The sequence below is a fragment of the Abrus precatorius genome, unplaced genomic scaffold (genome assembly GCF_003935025.1).
Source record: "Abrus precatorius isolate BTA unplaced genomic scaffold, Abrus_2018 Scaffold8, whole genome shotgun sequence".
NCBI classification, from domain to species: domain Eukaryota; kingdom Viridiplantae; phylum Streptophyta; class Magnoliopsida; order Fabales; family Fabaceae; genus Abrus; species Abrus precatorius.
Window position 1 is genome coordinate 36,515,796 of NW_020874428.1, and position 18,527 is coordinate 36,534,322.

Here is an 18,527-nt window from a genome sequence, read left to right on the forward strand (position 1 = left end):
ATATTGTATGATTAAGTGTTCTTTTAAAAGTTATTGGGCTTTCTGCCCAGCATTTTATTCCCCTATCAACTCACTCAAAAAAAAAAAAGTGATTGTGGCGTCACGGTGACACGTGTATCGTTGCAATTGGAGAGGGCATTTACCCTCAACAACTCTTCACATGCCATCTTCCCCTCTTGGGCTCTCTTTAGCTAACTCACCCCATTTTCTAAAAGAGGCTTCAAAGGGCCCAGGCTCGTATCCGAAGCAAGGAGCTTCGGTTCTCCGAAGCCTACCTCTGGACCGAGCCTGAGTATTGTTCCTCTGTTCGTTGAAAATTTCGCACTATTTCGATCACTTTATCTGTGTGAGCTGAGAGAGTCCTATTTTCTTCTGCTTCCACCGCTTCAAACCCTAACGCTTGCTTCCTCAACACTCTCGCAGGATCAGTTTTGAGCTTCAATGGAGGCTTCTCAATGTCACTGTGAGTTCACGGACTATCTTTCTATCTCTGAAAACCCTAACCTTCTCTCTCTAGGAACCCTTTCTTTGCGGAAAATAAAAGAAAAAACAAAAAGCAAATCTATGTTTGCGTCTTTGGTTTTTTGTGCTGGGCGCGATTTCGCAAGCTCGTTTAGTCGTTTCGTGTCATCTGCTGAATTTGAATGCTAATTGTGAGCTCGAATTGTGCCGCGTTTCGGATCTTTTGCGTTTCGCTCATAATTCTGAGATTTTCGAGTGATTTTCGGGTTCAGCTGATGGGGAAGTAGGGGGAAAGGAATAGTAATTGAGTGTTGTGTGTTTTGGTTCCTCCCATTTCTTTTAAGAAGTGAAGATGTTTCAGCTTAGGTAAATTGTGCGTATTGGATTTTAGATTTTCTTTGTTGGTTGCTTCAGCTGTCTTCTTTCTAGTTTTAGGTTTCTGCTGTATTGGGAAGGAGAGTGTGAATTATTGATAAACTAATAGGACCTTCCCTTCGTAGTCTATGGAAAATGAAGAGGAACGGTTTCTTCTACTGGTAATTTGATTCACGTAAGTGATTTATGCAAGTAGATTATACTTGGTTAATTTTAGGATAGTTATTAGAAAGTGGTTACTTCAAATTCTATCCCTGCGGATGCAATATGGGTATGGAACTGGAAAAGTAGATCAGAGATGATGGAATTCGTGGTGAACATCTTTTTTTATAGACGTAGTTGAAGTGTGAGGTCAGTGATATATGATTTTTGTAACTGACCTCACCTAGTGGAATAATACTTTATTGCTGGTTTTGTACTTGAAGTCTACACACTCACGGAACTAAAGTGGAAATTTTGATACTGGATGCTTTGAAGTTTTTAGATGAGTTTGCTTTTTGAGATATTTACTGGTTATGGTTTTGTAATTAATTAGACTTTGCTTTTAATGTCAAGAAATAACTGTCAGTTGCCAAAAATGTGATGCATTTCTCAGATGTCCTTTTGGATAAGTTATATAATTAGTTAAAGACAAGGGTGTGAGTATGTCTAAACATGTTGAATGCTATTACTAGAACTACGCCCATTTGTAAATAGAAAAGATGAAGCTGCATAATAGAAGCTTTGCAGTGGGCCTTTTATTCTCATTTTTGCATGCCTCTGATTTTATCAGCTCAATCTGCAGGAACTATGTTTGAGGTTATGCATTTGTGTTTCATAATTGTCTTTCCCCCTTTCTTAAGATTTGTTTTTATGGTTGATTTGAAAGATGTCACAACCTGTTTAAATATTCTCCATTTTGATTGCTGTATACACCAATCCTTCAATTGACTGTAGACGTTATTTATTTGTGAGCAAGTGGTGGTGACACTTGTTTCTGGAAAGAAATAATCCTTTATATACATAGATACTTTTGTATTTGGAAAGAACAAATCCTTTAGTAGTTTTCAATGCTCAGATAGTATAATAGTACTAGACTACTGGTGTAGGGAGGGATGAAAGTCCAGTACCTGTGAATGTATAAAAAAATATTTGAAAAAAACTACTATGGTGTACACTTAAAATGTGTTATATAAACACATTGATTCTGCCTTGTGAGACTGGAGATAGTTCTGAGTATATAACATTATAAATCAGAAGTTGGAACTGCAGTCCTTTCTTTTTCAATTTCTGTCTTCAACTTTTCCCATCTTTTTCAACATATAAGAAGGAGCGTTGACAACCTTAATGTTGGATGTATAACCTAATGAATTTCTATGTTTCTTTGTACACTTTACCCAGTTACCTATATGTTTTAATCAATTAGAAGCCTGTTTGTTTAAGAAACAATACTGAGGTTACATGTTTGTCATTGTGAAAAAACTCCGTTCAACATCAAGACTTCAAAAGGAAAAAAATTGCGGTGAACTAACTCTGTTGAGAAGGGAGATACGAACAGGCCCTAAAAAAACAAAAGTTTTAGAGCTGATTTTATCTAGGAAATTTCATTTAGCAACACAATGCTTATCACAGAAAGTATTCCTTCCAGATGCCTATTTCTGCATCATGAAAAATGTATTGTTTTGTGGGTGTGAATTGTTTGCATTTCACTGTTGTGCACTGATCTTCAGTATTCTGTATTATTCAATGGTGCATTTGATCAATAGTTGTAAAGTATAATATCTTGCTTGAGATGTTAATTATTGTTATTTTATCTTGTCTTTTCACAATATTGTATTAGTTAACGTGAGCCAAATGGGTTTTTGCTTGCTGACTAATTATTTTCCTTTAATAATTTCCAGGAGTAAATGATAGTAGCTCAGAGGTGTGTTTTTGGACAGCATAATATTTGGAGAAACTTTTTCTTGATCTTCCTTGATTTATTACGCCTTCTTATTAATAGTTATCTGCTGAAAAATTGTGGGTTGGGTTATCTATGCCTGGGAACGAAGTAGGAGACAGGGTCCATAATTTTTTTGGTCAGGAGAACTTGTCCCAGGGCCAGTATCATACACAGGTAGTTGACGGGAACTGGGCAGGGCTAAGCAACAATTTGTGGGCTGGTAGCCAGAGACCAACTGGTGCACCTTTTATTTCCAATTTGAAGAATTTTAATCTACAACAATCAGGTGGATGTTTTTTTTTAAATAGCTTATTCACTTGCAATTACATTTTGCATAAATGTCTGTTGGTTTAATGTAACTTTGATTTTGAACTTTAACTTCATTATGTAGTCTCTCTCTCCCCCTTGTCATTACTAATCATATTTCCTTTACTTGTATGAAGATTTTGAGCAGGGACACACAAGCAGTCCTCATTTGCGACATGGTTTGAACCTGGCCCAATCAAATCTGAGGCCTGACTCTGGCAGAAATCAACTTCCAAATCAACCAACAGCTGTTAATGGGTATATGCAAGGACATCAGGTTTTTCAGTCCCGGCAAAATGAAGCAAGCATTTTGGGAATGGATACTGAAGCTGATTTGCATGGCATGTCAAATCTATCAAGAGGAATATCAGTGCTAGAGTCACAACAAGGGGCTGGTCTTGAACATTATAAGAAAAACCTGGCTAGGACTGATGCATCTGAGTCTCCTGTCAATTATGACTTTTTTGGAAGTCAACAGCAAATAGGTGGTCGGCATTCAGGTATGCTTCAGGCTTTTCCTAGACAGCAGTCTGGGATGAATGACATGCAACTTTTACAACAGCAAGCAATGCTCAACCAGATGCAAGAACTTCAAAGGCAGCAACAATTTCATCAACTAGAAGCTAGGCAACAGAGTCCTATGAATCCAGCTTCCTCCATTTCAAAACAGACAGTTGCAAGCCATTCTGCGTCTCTTATTAATGGCATTCCCATCAATGAGGCATCTAACCTTGTGTGGCAGCCTGAAGTAATGGCAACTAATGCAAATTGGCTCCAGCATGGTGCATCTCCGGTTATGCAAGGGTCCTCTAATGGACTTGTGTTATCTCCTGAACAAATGCGCCTGATGGGTTTGGTCCCTAATCAGGGAGACCAGTCTCTTTATGGGCTTCCAATTTCTGGCTCTAGAGGTACACCTAACTTGTATTCTCATGTTCAAGCAGATAAGCCTGCAGTGTCTCAGGTTTCTGTCCAACATCAGTATTCTCGGGTTCAGGGTGACAAGCCAACATTACCACATATATCAGCCAGTGGTAATTCATTTCCAGTTCATCAGTATACTGCAATTTCAGATCAACCAAACACAAATGATAGAACTTCAGTTTCAAGACAGGATATTGGAAAAAGTATGTTTGGTTCTCTTGCTCAAGGTATAAACAGTGGACTAAATATGGAGAACTTGCAGCAAGTAAATTCTGAGCAAAGAGATGTACCAATTGAAGATTTTAATGGGAGGCAAGAATTAGCTGGATCTTCTGAAACTTCACAGGACAAGGTGGTAGTGCAGGTTCCTCCACAGAATGTGGCTACCCTAGATCCAACGGAAGAGAAGATTTTATTTGGTTCAGATGACAATCTTTGGGATGGATTTGGCAAGAATGCTGGTTTTAATGTGCTGGATGGTACAGATGGTTTTGGTGGATATCCGTCACTTCAGAGTGGGAGTTGGAGTGCACTTATGCAGTCTGCTGTAGCTGAAGCTTCTAGTAGTGCAATGGGTGTACAGGAAGAGTGGAGTGGTCTAAGTTTCCGGAATACTGAGCATTCATCTGGAAATGATCGGCCCTCGACCATTGATAGCAGCAAACAGCAGTCAGTTTGGGCTGACAGTAACTTGCAGTCTGCACCCAATGTAAATTCAAGGCCTTTTCTTCGTCCGGATGATCTTAGTAGGCACAATAACACAGTAAACTATTCTGGTCTTCCTGGATTTCTTCAGCCAGGTGCTGATACTGCACAGGAACAACATGACAGGTTACAGACTGATTCTACTCAAAGATCAATTCCACAGTTTTTAGAAAGAGGCAAATGGTTAGATTGCAGCCCTCAGCTAAAACCAATTGCAGAAGGGAGTCATATTTATGGAAATGCTGCTAATTCTTCAGGTTTAGAAATAAATGAAAAGGTTATTTCAGGTTCTTGGACCCATCAACAGACGCTGACATCCCCTAGTAGTAGTGGTGAGCCATTTAATAGATCTAATGGATGGAATGCAATCAAATCTCCCCCACCTAATAACAATTCTAATATGAGAATCCGTGAAAATGAAAACGTGTTGCAATCCCATCATGATAAAGCTATGCAGGAGGATATGGGTCAGGTTCCTGCTATGTGGGAGCCTGATTCTGATTCCAGTTCAGCTCTTGGGTTGGAACATACAAAATCTGCAGGTAATATGCAGGTTTCTGGGGAGGATTCTGGTATGAATGGTATTGCTGCCATACCAAATTCAGGTGCTACATGGGTCAACAGGCAAAGCAACCAGCAGCCCCCTAATGTTGATGTATGGAGACAAGCAGATTCTGTGGGGAGCTATAGAAGAAATGAAGGTGCAGGAAAGTATAGGTCTCACATGGAAAAGAACCCTTTAATTTTGGAATCATTAAAGAATGAAAAGTCAGAAGGAGAGGCACACAATATGGAAAACTCTAACAAAAAGGATATATCAGCAGATGGCCCTGGATCCAATTCTTCCCATCATAGGGCTGGTGGTTTGAGAGACAATGCTGGTTTTGATGGTGATTTGCATAGTCCAAAGTTATCTGGGCAGGGAAATCGAAGACCTCCTGTAACTCGTAAATTTCAGTATCATCCAATGGGGGATGTTGGTGTTGATGTAGAACCTTATGGAAACAAACATGTCATAAATTCACAGCCCGCGCCCCACCAACCCTTTGGCAGACTTAAAGGTCAGGAGCAAAACTATCCTGGGCAGTCAAAATATGGTCATTCTGATGGGAATTATGCTGAAACAGAGAAGGTAATTTTAAAACTTTACCCTTATTATGCAAGTTTCAATATCTTGAGTGAAAAAAGTTTTTCCTACTTATTAGAGAATCAAAATACGTTAAATCCATTAGAATTTAACAGGGGAAGGTATCTACATTTCAGGGTGACTCAAAAACCATAGACGATAACGCTTCAAAAAGCATACTGCCTGGTCATATGCCAAAAACATTGACTCCATTTGATAGAAGTGTTGGTAATTATACCTTGAACAAGACTGCTTCAACCAGGTAGTTTAACATTGAATTTTTTCTTGCTTTAGTTTTGAGCTTGCAAATTTAGTGGGTCATCAGATGGTAGTTCCTTCTAATTTATTGGTACATTTTTAGAGTGGGAAGGAACATGCTTGTGTTACCTTTTCATTTGCTAACTTCTGGTGTAATTGGTACTCCAACATGGTTTGTTATTTCTCTTTTATTTTCCATGATGTACATGGTGACCTTGGCTCAACTGTTTGCTTTGATTTGTTAAATTATTGTAGTCAAAATATTCTTGAGCTTCTTCATAAAGTGGATCAGTCAAGGGACCATGGCATTGCAACAAACACAAGCACTTCTAACCGCCCTTTATCTTCCAGGGTGATGGATACTGAATCTTCTGATGGGTCTATTGTACATTCTCAACGAAATCAGAGTTCTTTTTCTCAGGGCTTTGGTTTACAATTGGCACCTCCTACTCAAAGGATTCCTATGTCGTCTTCTCATGCTACACCACATGTTGCATCTGAGACAGGGGATAAAGGTCATACATGGTTGGCTGCTACTCAATCTTTTCCTTCTCGGGAGTTATCTCATGAGCTTAGGAATAACATTTCTGGTACCTCTGGACAAATTTTTGATAAAGCCTTGCAGTACAGTGCAATGGGAAATATTCCACAGGCTTTCGCATCTGGCTTTCCTTTCTCCAGGATCCATACTCAAAATCAGAATATGGCTAATCTTGGTGGACAAGTAGCAAATACCCAATGTGATAATGCACCTTATGATCGGGCTGCTTCCACTAATCAGGTAGATGAATATTCTGAGAGAGCTCAGACTAGTAAATCTGATTTGGCATCTGCTCAGGACATGTCCCAGATTGATGGTACGAATCAAATTTGTCCTGGAGATCCTACCATGAAAATTTCAGCATTAGAAGCTGGCAAAGCTCCTCATCCTTCTGTTGCATCTCCTCATGGTGCCCCTTCAAGGGTTTTACACAATGTATGGACGAGTGTTTCTAGTAAGCAACATCCTAACGCTATGAAGATTCCATCTCATCCCCAACCAACTAATATTTGTGAAACTTCAATGGGACCACAGAAGCCAGGTATTGAAGATTTAGAGAAAGATGATAACCATTCTGGGCAGCAGGTATTTCCTGAGAGTGTTGATGCTGCTGAAGAGACTGCAAGTGTTTCCCATGTGAAATGTATACCTGATGCATCTCAATCAAGTTCAGCTGCTACTTCAAAAGATATTGAAGATTTTGGCCGGTCTTTAAGACCAAACAATTTTTTGCATCACAATTTCCCTATGCTAAATCAAGTTCAGTCCATGAAAAATATGGAGATTGATCCTAGTAATCGAGATGTCAAGAGATTCAAAATTTCAGATAATATGGCAGACAAACAACAGGTTGACTCCAACCTTGGACAACAGTCATACGGATACAATAACATGGTAAAAGATATGTCAGGTAACAGTTCTTCTGTGCCACCATCAGATCCAAACATACTAAGCATTTCAACAAAGCCGGGTGATGGGCGAGACACTAATGCATCTTCTCAGGAGGGGGTAGGATTTGGTCAGAAAAATGCTCTTAATGTTGCCAATAATAACCAACTTCCTTCTGTGATAAATCCTCAGATGGCTCCGTCATGGTTTGAGCAATATGGAAATTTTAAAAATGGTAAGATGTTGCAAATGTATGATGTAAGGACAATGACTCCTCCCAAAATTATGGACCAGCCTTTAATTTTAAGGAACCAATCGGTTAGTTTGCATCTTGGTAATTCAATGGAGCAAGTTAATAGTCTCAGTGATGCTAGGCAAAATCCAATGCTTACTTCAGTTGCAAGTGAGCATCTTCCTTCTCAGTTATTGCCTCCTCCTGCAGTTGAACCAGATTTGCATGTCATGCGGCCAAAGAAGCGTAAAAGTACCACATCTGAACTCATACCTTGGCATAAAGAATTGAGACAGGGTTCTGAAAGGCTTCAAGATATCAGGTGGTTTACCATATTATGTGATTTATAGCACATTTGCATATTTGTTTTAAATTAATATTTTGGCAAAATTGCTTTTTTCAGCCAATAGTTCTCTGATGATTTTGATTGTAGACTCTTAACCCTAAGTAAGCTAATCTAAGCACACATATTTTGCACTTGCAATTCTCTGTTGCTATTGTTGATGACTAGAAGTAGAAAAAGTATACCCTCTCTTTCACCTGTTGATACAATGTATTTTCATTTGCTTAATAGGTATTCTATGCTTGTTTTTGCTAGTGAATATATTTTAATCTTGTTTTGTATTACTCAATTTGTTATACCTTTTTCTCTTCTAAGAAGATTGAGGTTCCTTATTATTTGGCAGTGCGGCAGAATTGGACTGGGCTCAAGCTGCGAATAGATTGATCGAGAAGGTTTGTTCGTAATCAAATCCATATTTCCAACTGAATCTGTGAACTCATTTGCTAATAGGAGTTCATTTTGCTTCATATATTATTTTAGGTTGAAGATGACACTGAACTAAGCGAAGATTTACCAACAATGAAGTCAAAACGAAGGCTTGTCTTAAGTACACAGCTTATGCAGCAGCTACTTAATCCTCCTCCAGCAGCAGTTCTCTCTGCGGATGTCAAGTTGCATCATGAAAGTGTGGTCTACTCTGTTGCTAGATTAGTGTTAGGAGATGCATGCAGTTCTGTCTCGTGGTCTGGAAATGACACAATCATGTCCCCTGGCAGCAAAAACCTGTAAGATTGTCTTTTATTTCCTTTTCAATTGAGTTTATATGGTTGACTATACAAGGGGCATATCAAGTGGCACCACGTGAGAAGAGCTAATCTTTTCTATTGAATCACCCATGGTCATTATTAGGAGTTATTTAAAATGTTAAAAAAATTGCATTACTGTTTGTTACAGGGTGCATGTCTTGAAATAAATTAAAAAGAGCTAATAGCATAATTATAATTTTCATAAGTTTAATGAAGCATTTGCTCAAGTGCGTATGTATGATAAGCCCAAATAAGCTCTGGGAAAGTTAATGGTTTGAATTTGTTTATCTCTTGTAATAAACCACTTTTCTCGATATGATCATTAATTAATTTTTTTATTGATATACTCTGTAGCCTGCCCGATAAGCTCAAATCATCTGAGAAAAATGACCAGTACATTTTGAAAGTGGAAGACTTTGCTGGTAGAGCAAAGAAACTGGAAAATGATATATTGAGGTACAATCACAATGTTCAGTTGGATACTTCAATCAGTTATTTTATTTTTCTTATGGCCCTGGTAAAAAGTATGGCTGATCTATATGGGTAACAAACTTCCGTATGCAGGCTCATCTGTGTGTATGAATGCAAATGAACAACTGCTTTGGTATTGTGTCTAAAATTAATAAAAGGTTTTTATTAAGATTTATTTCACAGAACAACTGATTTGACAAGTTGAAATTAAAAAATGAAATGTTTTATTCGCCCAATTTTACTTTGTTTTTGATCTATTGAATGGGTTTAACTTTAATATGAAGTAAAAATATTGACTTTGCTGACACAAGTGATTTCTCTTGAAATTTTAGGCTGTACATCCTATTTTACTTATGTGGATAGGATCCAGAAGTGTTTTTATGGTAGTAGTAGTTTTCAGCTTTGTATCTTTAATGAGTTGTATCTCTTCTCAAGCAAGATGGATGAATTAAAAGTCTAGGGGAAGCACACTTATATCAATGAGTTTATACAGATAAATCATGCTTATTTGTTGCAAGGGAAGAGGTTATTATTATGCTTATTCTGATGGACTATGAATTACTGAAACTTTTGATGAAGCAGTAATCCCATGCCTTTCTTTGGGTGTCTTTACAGTTTGTTTTTACATGGTAATTATGGTATTTGCAATATCCCATAGCTAATATACTGAGATGTCGAAACATTGCTTTTCTCTGTGTTCTCTTTATTTCAGTTGCCTACTGTTGCTACTGTCTTTAGGTTATTATGTTATCCTTTCTGTTGCTTTTGTATACTTTACATGATAGCTTTAATTTTTGGTAATTCTCTCCTTTTACTTATTTTTAACCTTTCTTCTGCTTGGTGATGCAGATTGGATAGCAGAGCCTCAATTTTGGACTTAAGAGTGGAGTGTCAAGATTTAGAAAGATTTTCTGTCATCAACCGATTTGCCAAGTTCCATGGTCGGGGGCAAAATGATGGGGCAGAAACCTCATCATCCTCTGATGCAACAGCAAATGCTCAGAAACCATGCCCCCAGAAATATGTTACTGCAGTTCCAATGCCTAGAAATCTCCCAGACAGGGTACAATGTCTTTCACTTTGATAATTAATTAATTCATTTTTCCATCTTTCTTGGTCAGTTGTCTCCACAACCTCCTGTTTCTGGTCCTTTTCTTTCAACTTATATTATTGCACTTCATCGCCATAGAACCATACAACTGGCAATGTAGGAGAAGAATGGTACTAGATTGCCTCCTCAACCAATGGAGGCTGTTAGATCTTTGCAATCTTATATATGTATGTATGTATGTCTAGATCTTTGCAATCTAGTTATCTCTTTTGGTTTTTGAGGTTCCAAGCCTTTTGTATATAGTAAGATAATTTATGCAGTTTACTTAGTTTTAACCATACCCTTCGGCTCGATTTTAGCTGATTAGTTAGTATAAAAGCTGTTCATTGCCCCCCACCCCAGATAGAACATAAGATGTTTAGTGTTTATTTAATCATTACTATCCTCTCAATTCTAAATAATTTTCCTGTATTTGTATTTAGTTATAGATAATATGTGCATTCTACCTAGTTTTTTTAATCATACCATGCAATTTGGCTTGGTTGTCTAATTAGCATAAGCTGTTTAGTCTTTTACTGAATCATTTTTGTAGTCTCAAGTTCAAAGCATTTTCCTGTATTTGTCTGTGTAGGAGAGTATATGCAGCCTACTTGGTTTTAACCGTACCGTTTGGCTTGGATTTTTCTGATTACTTGGCATTAGCTGATCTTCACTTATTTTAATTTATTTTTTTGCAATTTCAAATCAATTCTCAAATATTTAGCCCTCGGCCTGCATATCTTGCACTTTGATGCGGGTGTTATGAAACAACCATCAGTAAGTGTAGGCCTTTAGAGGATATTCTTGGTTTGCTTTTGGCATTCAAACACTGTTGACAGCCTATTATACCTCAAAATGTAGTTAGCATCATAAAAATCTCTACTCAATTCTTCTTGGTTTCAGTCCCCGGGATTAGGTCATAGCATAGCAGATGTCCGGATGGACCGGGGAACTATGCTTCTTGCTTGGGAAGTATTTTTTTTTTATTTTTTACTGCATTGTTGGTTTCTTATTCGCAATTATGTTGGCATTTTTCAAGCCACTTCTGCTTAGTAAGCATTTGTGGATTGGGGAGAGTGGAAGGTTCAGATTGATAATTGCACATCTTATATTCGTCTACGGCTGCCCAAATTAGTTTGTGCTTTGGCCCGGGAATATTAAATAATTCTAGAATATTGTACGTAAAGCTGTCACTAAGGATCAGTATATTTGACTTCCCGGAGTATCCCATTATCTTCTGAGAATGACGTGTTAATGTTTTCTTGGGTTCATGATGATCGTGGGAAATAATATTGACCAAATTAAAACGGTCAACGTGTTCGGATGGTAATACCGGTTGACTATTTATACCTTGCTAAAGTAAACCAAGATTGCGTCTTCACTGATGCTACTGGTCCCATGTGTAATTAAAGATTGCGTTCGTTGCCAACGTAAAGAACTAAACGTGCCCCTTGACTACTGCCGAAAATAATGGTGTGTGACATTGACAACATTCGTCCTTTACCGTATATATAAATGCACACAATGCTTTCAACCCCTTGTACTTGGCGCACACCCAACGAATGATCCCAAAAGGAAAAACAGGAAAACACATCTTGAGAATCATGATCGTTGAAAGGTATTGAAAAGGAAATTTAATATCCACTGGCTCAACATATTTATACCCCCTTTTTCTGGTATGAAACATTCGATGATAGGTATCCGACGAATAGTGCCGCAAAGATGGTATCTTGAAGAAAGCAACGTCTATAAAACCATAAAACCTGGCCTCTTGTTTTCATTTTACATCTGAAGTACAATAAATAAATATTTTTGTCAATAACTTTAAAACATAATTAACCAACAATCTAATATCTGTGGTGGACTCATTTTTAAGTCTTTGATATAGAATTAAATCGACATCGATCATATAAAGCAATTTAATTTTTGGCCAGTTTTATTTACAACAATTTCTTTAGTAACAGCTTTTGGACCTCACAGATTGTCGTCTAATGGCTCATTCCAATTTGACAATGAAAGTAGTCACCGATGGTCGATCAAACAGTGATTCTTTTAAAAGAATTGTATAGACTTCTAAATGTTTAAACCGGAAAAAAATGGTTTAGTACCTCCCACGTATTTGCAAATTGTCTATATTATTATGTATATACACGCAGACACCCTTCTTGCAAAGTGATCCTTTGACCATATTTCATCCGCACATGGAAGATCCTGGTTGCCCTCTGTCCACAATTTGCTACTGTTATGAGACTAAAACTACTCGTCTACATGACTTGGTCATCATTTTTTACTACAGCACCAAGCGAGGAACACCTCTTACCAGTTACTACTCCTATATTCGGATAGACAAGCTTGACAGTGTAATCACAGAAAGACTGTTTGGTGATCTCTACCCTCATTGTTACTAACATGCCCACCATTCAGTACTGATGATAACTTCACTCGTGATGACAGTGGCTTTAACATATGTTAGCATGCATTTCTTCCCCAGCAACGGCAAATATCTCGTTTACTCTGTGATTAAAGAAAGGGTGGAACGAGATGAGGATGCATTTTAGACACTGATATACACTAACATAAATTTAAATTGTGAATTTCAAAGCAATCCTACCTTAAAGTGTCTATATTCACCTCTGCAAGCCATGTTGTTAAATAAACCTGTGATGTAGAATATATTTATAGCTAACATGTCAATCTTGTATTTTAAACCTCAAATATAAACACTTCACAATGAATTCAAGAGCATATGTGGATTGAATACAACACCTGTAAAACCTCAGGATTGGGTTGGTTGTCAAATCTTAAAGCAACCATGTTAGATTTCCCATCCCTCAATCTTGGTGAAACTGGCCCATGAGTCGCCTCACAGTACAGATTGCAGTTTCTCAAATCTTTGAATTCATCAGCATAAAGCTGAGCTGACCAATACAACTGGTTTACTTGTGAAGTGTCACGACCAATGGACAAAAATTCAAGAACAAGCAACCGCTGACCATTTGAAATAACTTCCCCAGTAAGAAGGAAGTCAGGAATCAAATATTATTTAAAAAAAAAGGAACAATTGCAGAAATTGCAATTCACCTTCAAACATAATTCCAAGCTAAACATCTGAAGCAGCTCCTCAGCGAATTTCTCTGAGAATTAAACTTGTAATTTTACCATAATTTACATGAAAATAATATGTCCGTGCACTGTTGTTACCTCCCCCCCCCTCCCAATAGACATCAATTTCCAGGTGCAAGAGACTTCATTATCATTAAATATTATTTTCTCAGTATTAACATGATTTCAAGTGTTTTCTCAGTCATTTATGCTTCTCCAAAAACAATTTCAAAATTCTATAATATGTGGGTTAGCCAAAACTTAAACCTTCAATAATTGCCTAACAATGAATAGTACATTTAAGGACCTGAGAATACTTTCAGGAAGACAAGCAAACACGGATCATTCACAAGCTTTACTTAACTTGACGGGCAACAAGGTGACTGATGAAACTTTCCCATAAACCCAATGTGGTATGTAGCTATATAAACATAGTGCTTCTAAAAGATTAAAAATTTCTATAATGCAAAAAATAGCTTGATAATGTCACTTCATCATTAAGTGAAAATATATGCTTAAGAAAACTTAAGAAAATGAGGAGAAAAACAAAAGGATAGCTAGCAAATCATCTAAAGAACTGGGTAATTGTATAGGTGAATGATGAAACATGTTAATTAGCAACAATTGTCATACCATGTGAAGTGATTGAAAAAAACGCAAATACTGGAATTCCACCACCATCTCCAAAGTCACTCTGGTCTTCAGAGTTACAAGAAAACTGTAACAATGGACTATTGTTTGATCCTTTGAAAAAACACCTCATCGATCTGATAACATTGATCATGTCACTTACAACGCCCACCTGAAGTTACATCAAAATTAAAACAAATACATAAATATACATGCTATCAAGAAATAAACAATTGCCTCTGATAACTGCAAGAATAAGACAAATATATTTTGCAGAAATACTTCTTTTTTTATTGCAAATTTCCATTTTCCATGAAATAGTTGTTCAGGGGCACTAGAATTTGTTTGTCTTTGTGTGTGTGCGAGTGCATATGTTTTCCCTCTTTGTAGAAAAAAAAATGGAAATCATTGAAAATAACATTATATGGCATCAACAACACTTACAAGTTTTATGATGAGCAAGCACCTTAAGCAATTAAATACATGCATGTTGTATGCTCATTACATTACTTTGCAAGACCAAATAAATCAATGCCTTCAAATTTGAAATAAAACAAGAATATAACATACCATGTCCTTATAAGACAACAATAATTTTCTCCTGTGAAGTTCCTGAAACAGGCACAATAACAACATCAGTAATTATTAAAATGATGGATATAACTTTAAGGTTTATCATTTCCAATAAAAAGAATAATTTGTATTAAAGAGAGAAGAGAATAACAGAACTAAAGGGTGGATAAGGGATCCACCTGAAGAGAGATATGAAAATAATTTGGATTTTTTATTCTGTGTTTTTCTGTGCAAGCAGAGATGATCCTAAGTCGTCACTTTCTATTGTTATATTCAGAAAAACTAAACCCTTCATGGAATTGAAGTTACAGATAGAAAAACCATCTACAGAAGCAGGAAAGCCTACAACGTAGCAAAATTTCCGACACAAATATCCTTGAAAACCTAAGAAACTTCTCCTTAACTCAAAGAAACTGGTGTCTGAAGGACTGTATCCCTAAGAAATAAACTTTCAGGAATTTGCATTCATGCATTGCATGGGTAGTAACAATCACCATGTTATCGTTCCAGCCATTCTAGTCAAAATTCTGAAATCTGAATTACCTCATACCATAACTAAGCAGTTCCTGGAGGGAAACACCATAGCCATTTTCAGCCCAATGAATGTTTTGGACCAAGAACCCAATCCCTTCCTTCCTGGACCTATAGAAAATCAATCAATGACCAACATGGTGTCCTCTTCCATGCAAGATCAGAAAATTCCCTAGAATTTTCTTAATCATCTTAAACCACACCAACTTGAATTTGAAAAAGAGGTAGAAGAAGAGAATAATGGACAAACATGCTTGAATGTAGGTAATACAATCACATATCGATAAAATAACACGTAAAAGCCTTTTGAGCTGCAGGATCCTAAAAAGTCGTACATGTGTTCTTACCTATGCCCAACAGCCCAATTAAGTGAGGCCATAGCAAAACCGAGGCAATGGAACAAACAATTTGAGCCAATTCACTCTTAATTCAAATTAATTTTAATTCAGAGAACATCAAAGAGTTGAATAATATATAAACAAGGGAAATGGACCTGAGGGCATAGGATTCAGCACATCAATCACTAATGCAAATGAGAGCAGAAATATAAATGTTGATGCCTAGCTTTCTCTAAACACAAGAATTTAATCATGTAGAGAAGCCACAACCAATTTACTTACATATTATGCCAAAATTCATATTAAAATAGACTAAATATGACTTACATAAAATCATACAAAGCTCCATCTAAACTAATTATTGTTATGGCATGTGAAAAAACAATCCATTTGGAAGTTATGGGGAAGTAAAGGGATAATTTTTCTGCAATATGTACCTATGTATTGATTTAGATTCAATGAACACAAATTTATAAACAAATAAGAAAATACCACCCTTGACAAATTTCCCAAAAACAAAATGGGAATTATTTCTTATAAACCACGAACAACAGAATTACAAAAATCTTTCAAAAAAAGAGCATGTTAGAATAACTAATGATAATTTATTGAAAAACGTTCATATGCTACCAGCTATAAGCCATCAAGCCCACGGTTGCCATCTTCATCAGATGCAAAAATACAGTATACTTACAACCAATCTCCTGGCATTCATTATAGTACATTTTTTTATCCCTCCAAGTAAGCCATATACAAACAAAGTCGACGGGATGCTAAATTTCACTTAAATCGATACTAAATTAAAAAACATGCATTGATCAACATCTGCAAAAGTTGAAGGACAAAGACAAACAAAATAAAAATCAACAATACCTGCCGCTTAAATAGTTTCAAACAAGCTTTCTTTCTTATGTCAGGCATATCGCTCAAAACACCTAGCTCTGTATTAGGCATGTACCTACATCAATTCCGAGACAACAACAGCATAACCACAAGCACCTTGTACGCCAAACACTATAAAAAACTTGAGAAAAATATTACGAATGCTTTAACGGAAACAAACACACGACAAATCCCATAGGAGAATAATTGAATCGATCATCCAAATCAACGCGGTTGACTTCGTTCATTCGTCTTTGGTTTTGAATACGAAACCGGCGACAGGAAAAAGAAAAAAAACATGGAACTCGACGAATTACTACCTTTGAGAAAGATGAGAATTGACGAGAGCGGTTGCGTGAGATCTTCCGGCGGAAGAAACAGAGGACCATCGATCCCTGCACGATGCGAATTGTGCCCAGCGGTTCCTCAGGTTCCGTTGCGCGGCTTGCCTCCATAGCCTGAGCACCGATGGCGGCAATGGTGATGGAGCTTGAGGCTTCGAATCGGTGGTTCTAGAAGGAGTTGATGGAGCTGAGTCTAGGGTTTCCATTGTTGAGTTGAGCATCGCTGTGAGTTCAGCTTTGCCGTTGTACGACTGCATGCACTGAAGTCCCTTTATATCTATTTCACTAAATTAGCTTTCTTCCTAAGCCTGAAACTTACTTTTTATTAAACCCTCCTTTTCCTCCCCATCCAACAATTTAGTCCCTATGATCCGTTAGTTTTTTATTTTTATATCTGTCACATTTTTATTTCTATACTCAGACACTGATACAGTCACACATGTCAAAGGTAACTTGTACTTAATTTTATGTGTTTAAATAAATAAACGTGACTAGTAATTATTATAACTTTTCCTTTTTCTCTCATTAAATAACCTTTATTTTTTTCCTAACTCCTAAGACTCGTTCACTAATAGTAATTATTGGCATTAAAAAAAATCCAAATTTGAAATGTGTTGTTTCCATGAAAATAAAATTAAACAAAATATTTAATTGGCTATGATGATATACTAAAGAGTCAATAGTAAACAAACTTAGAGCCTCTCAGCACTCTCTTGTAGGAGGAATATGATATCGCCATTTAGGTTTCCAAACAAAGAGATTCCTTATCTAAGTTGATTTTCCAGCTTCATCCTACTCCAATCTAATAATATTTTTAGTATTAAAAATTTATTTGAGTTAAAAACAATGTAAATGATAAAAAGTACTAAAGAATTGTAATACTACCCTTGTTAAAATGCTGAGAATTTTACAAGTAGAAGAAATCTAACTAAAGGTATAAAGATGATAGAAAAGGAAGAATAATATTTTAGTAATTAGAGCATAACTTTTTATGTATATGAAATGTTGTAATTTTTAAGTTATTTTTTATCATTATTTAATGTGATATGTTACTGTTCTTTTATTATCTATTAGATAAGTATCACGACTAAACTGCTAGATAAATATAAAAATGAAAAAACTAATATAACCATTTTTAATATTTTAAAGGTTATAATATCCAAAATAAGGTTTAACCTTATAACTTTCTTTTAATTTTTTTTATCTTCATATTGTTTTTAGAATATGATTTGTCTAAATATATTTTAAATAAATTTAATTTAAATATAAATATTTTATATTATTTTTAGTCATAAATTAATATATTAATAAAAAATTATTAATTTTTATAATAGTTGCGGTATAAGAATTTATACACAAGTGTAATAAAATTAAATTCATTTTAAATTAACTTTTATAATTAACCAATATTAATAAAAATTATTATTTTGTATGCTAAAAATAATTTTAATACATTAAATGATCAATGTTGTCAAATTTAAATTAATTATTGACTTAATTTAAATACTTAGTCAATATATTAAACGTATAAAATGAGTGTATAATAAATTATTAAATGCTGTACATGTACTAAGTGAAATTAGCATAGTTTAGTGGTTATGTGCATTTCTCTTGTACTCACTATGTATGTTTGGTTTTTTATTCCTATACTACCATTTCTCTTAAGGCTACTCCAACCAAGTGAAATGTTTTAATGATTGAGTTATCAGTTATCATCTAAGTTAATTTTTTTAAGTTAG

The 18,527-nt window shown here is 36.0% G+C and overlaps 2 protein-coding genes across 5 annotated transcripts; one reads left to right on the plus strand and one right to left on the minus strand.

Moving 5' to 3' along the window:
* Nucleotides 1-336: 336 nt before the first annotated feature.
* On the plus strand, nt 337-10,866 carry LOC113874997. 2 transcript variants are annotated; one of them, XM_027513377.1, is made up of 9 exons: nt 337-463; nt 2,718-3,044; nt 3,202-5,825; nt 5,957-6,081; nt 6,429-8,060; nt 8,425-8,473; nt 8,562-8,806; nt 9,182-9,283; nt 10,148-10,866. In XM_027513377.1, the coding sequence occupies exons 2-9, from the start codon at nt 2,852-2,854 to the stop codon at nt 10,380-10,382; spliced, it is 5,205 nt and encodes a 1,734-aa protein (XP_027369178.1). In that variant the 5' UTR covers nt 337-463; nt 2,718-2,851; the 3' UTR covers nt 10,383-10,866. The 2 variants fall into 2 exon arrangements, with proteins under 2 accessions (XP_027369178.1, XP_027369177.1); XM_027513376.1 differs by having other exon boundaries at nt 6,333-8,060; nt 10,148-10,865.
* A 1,442-nt stretch (nt 10,867-12,308) lies between these two features.
* On the minus strand, nt 12,309-16,988 carry LOC113847012. Of its 3 annotated transcripts, none has more exons than XR_003501751.1 (9): nt 16,765-16,898; nt 16,436-16,520; nt 14,691-14,732; nt 14,124-14,292; nt 13,470-13,522; nt 13,155-13,376; nt 13,000-13,046; nt 12,709-12,902; nt 12,309-12,610 (listed from the first exon to the last, which is right to left on the minus strand). XR_003501751.1 is itself a non-coding variant. In XM_027475834.1 (8 exons), the coding sequence occupies exons 2-8, from the start codon at nt 16,514-16,516 to the stop codon at nt 12,848-12,850; spliced, it is 669 nt and encodes a 222-aa protein (XP_027331635.1). In that variant the 5' UTR covers nt 16,517-16,520; nt 16,765-16,988; the 3' UTR covers nt 12,309-12,847. The 3 variants fall into 3 exon arrangements, 1 of the variants encoding a protein (XP_027331635.1); XR_003501752.1 differs by having other exon boundaries at nt 12,309-12,627; XM_027475834.1 differs by having other exon boundaries at nt 12,309-12,902; nt 16,765-16,988.
* Between the last annotated feature and the right edge of the window lie 1,539 nt (nt 16,989-18,527).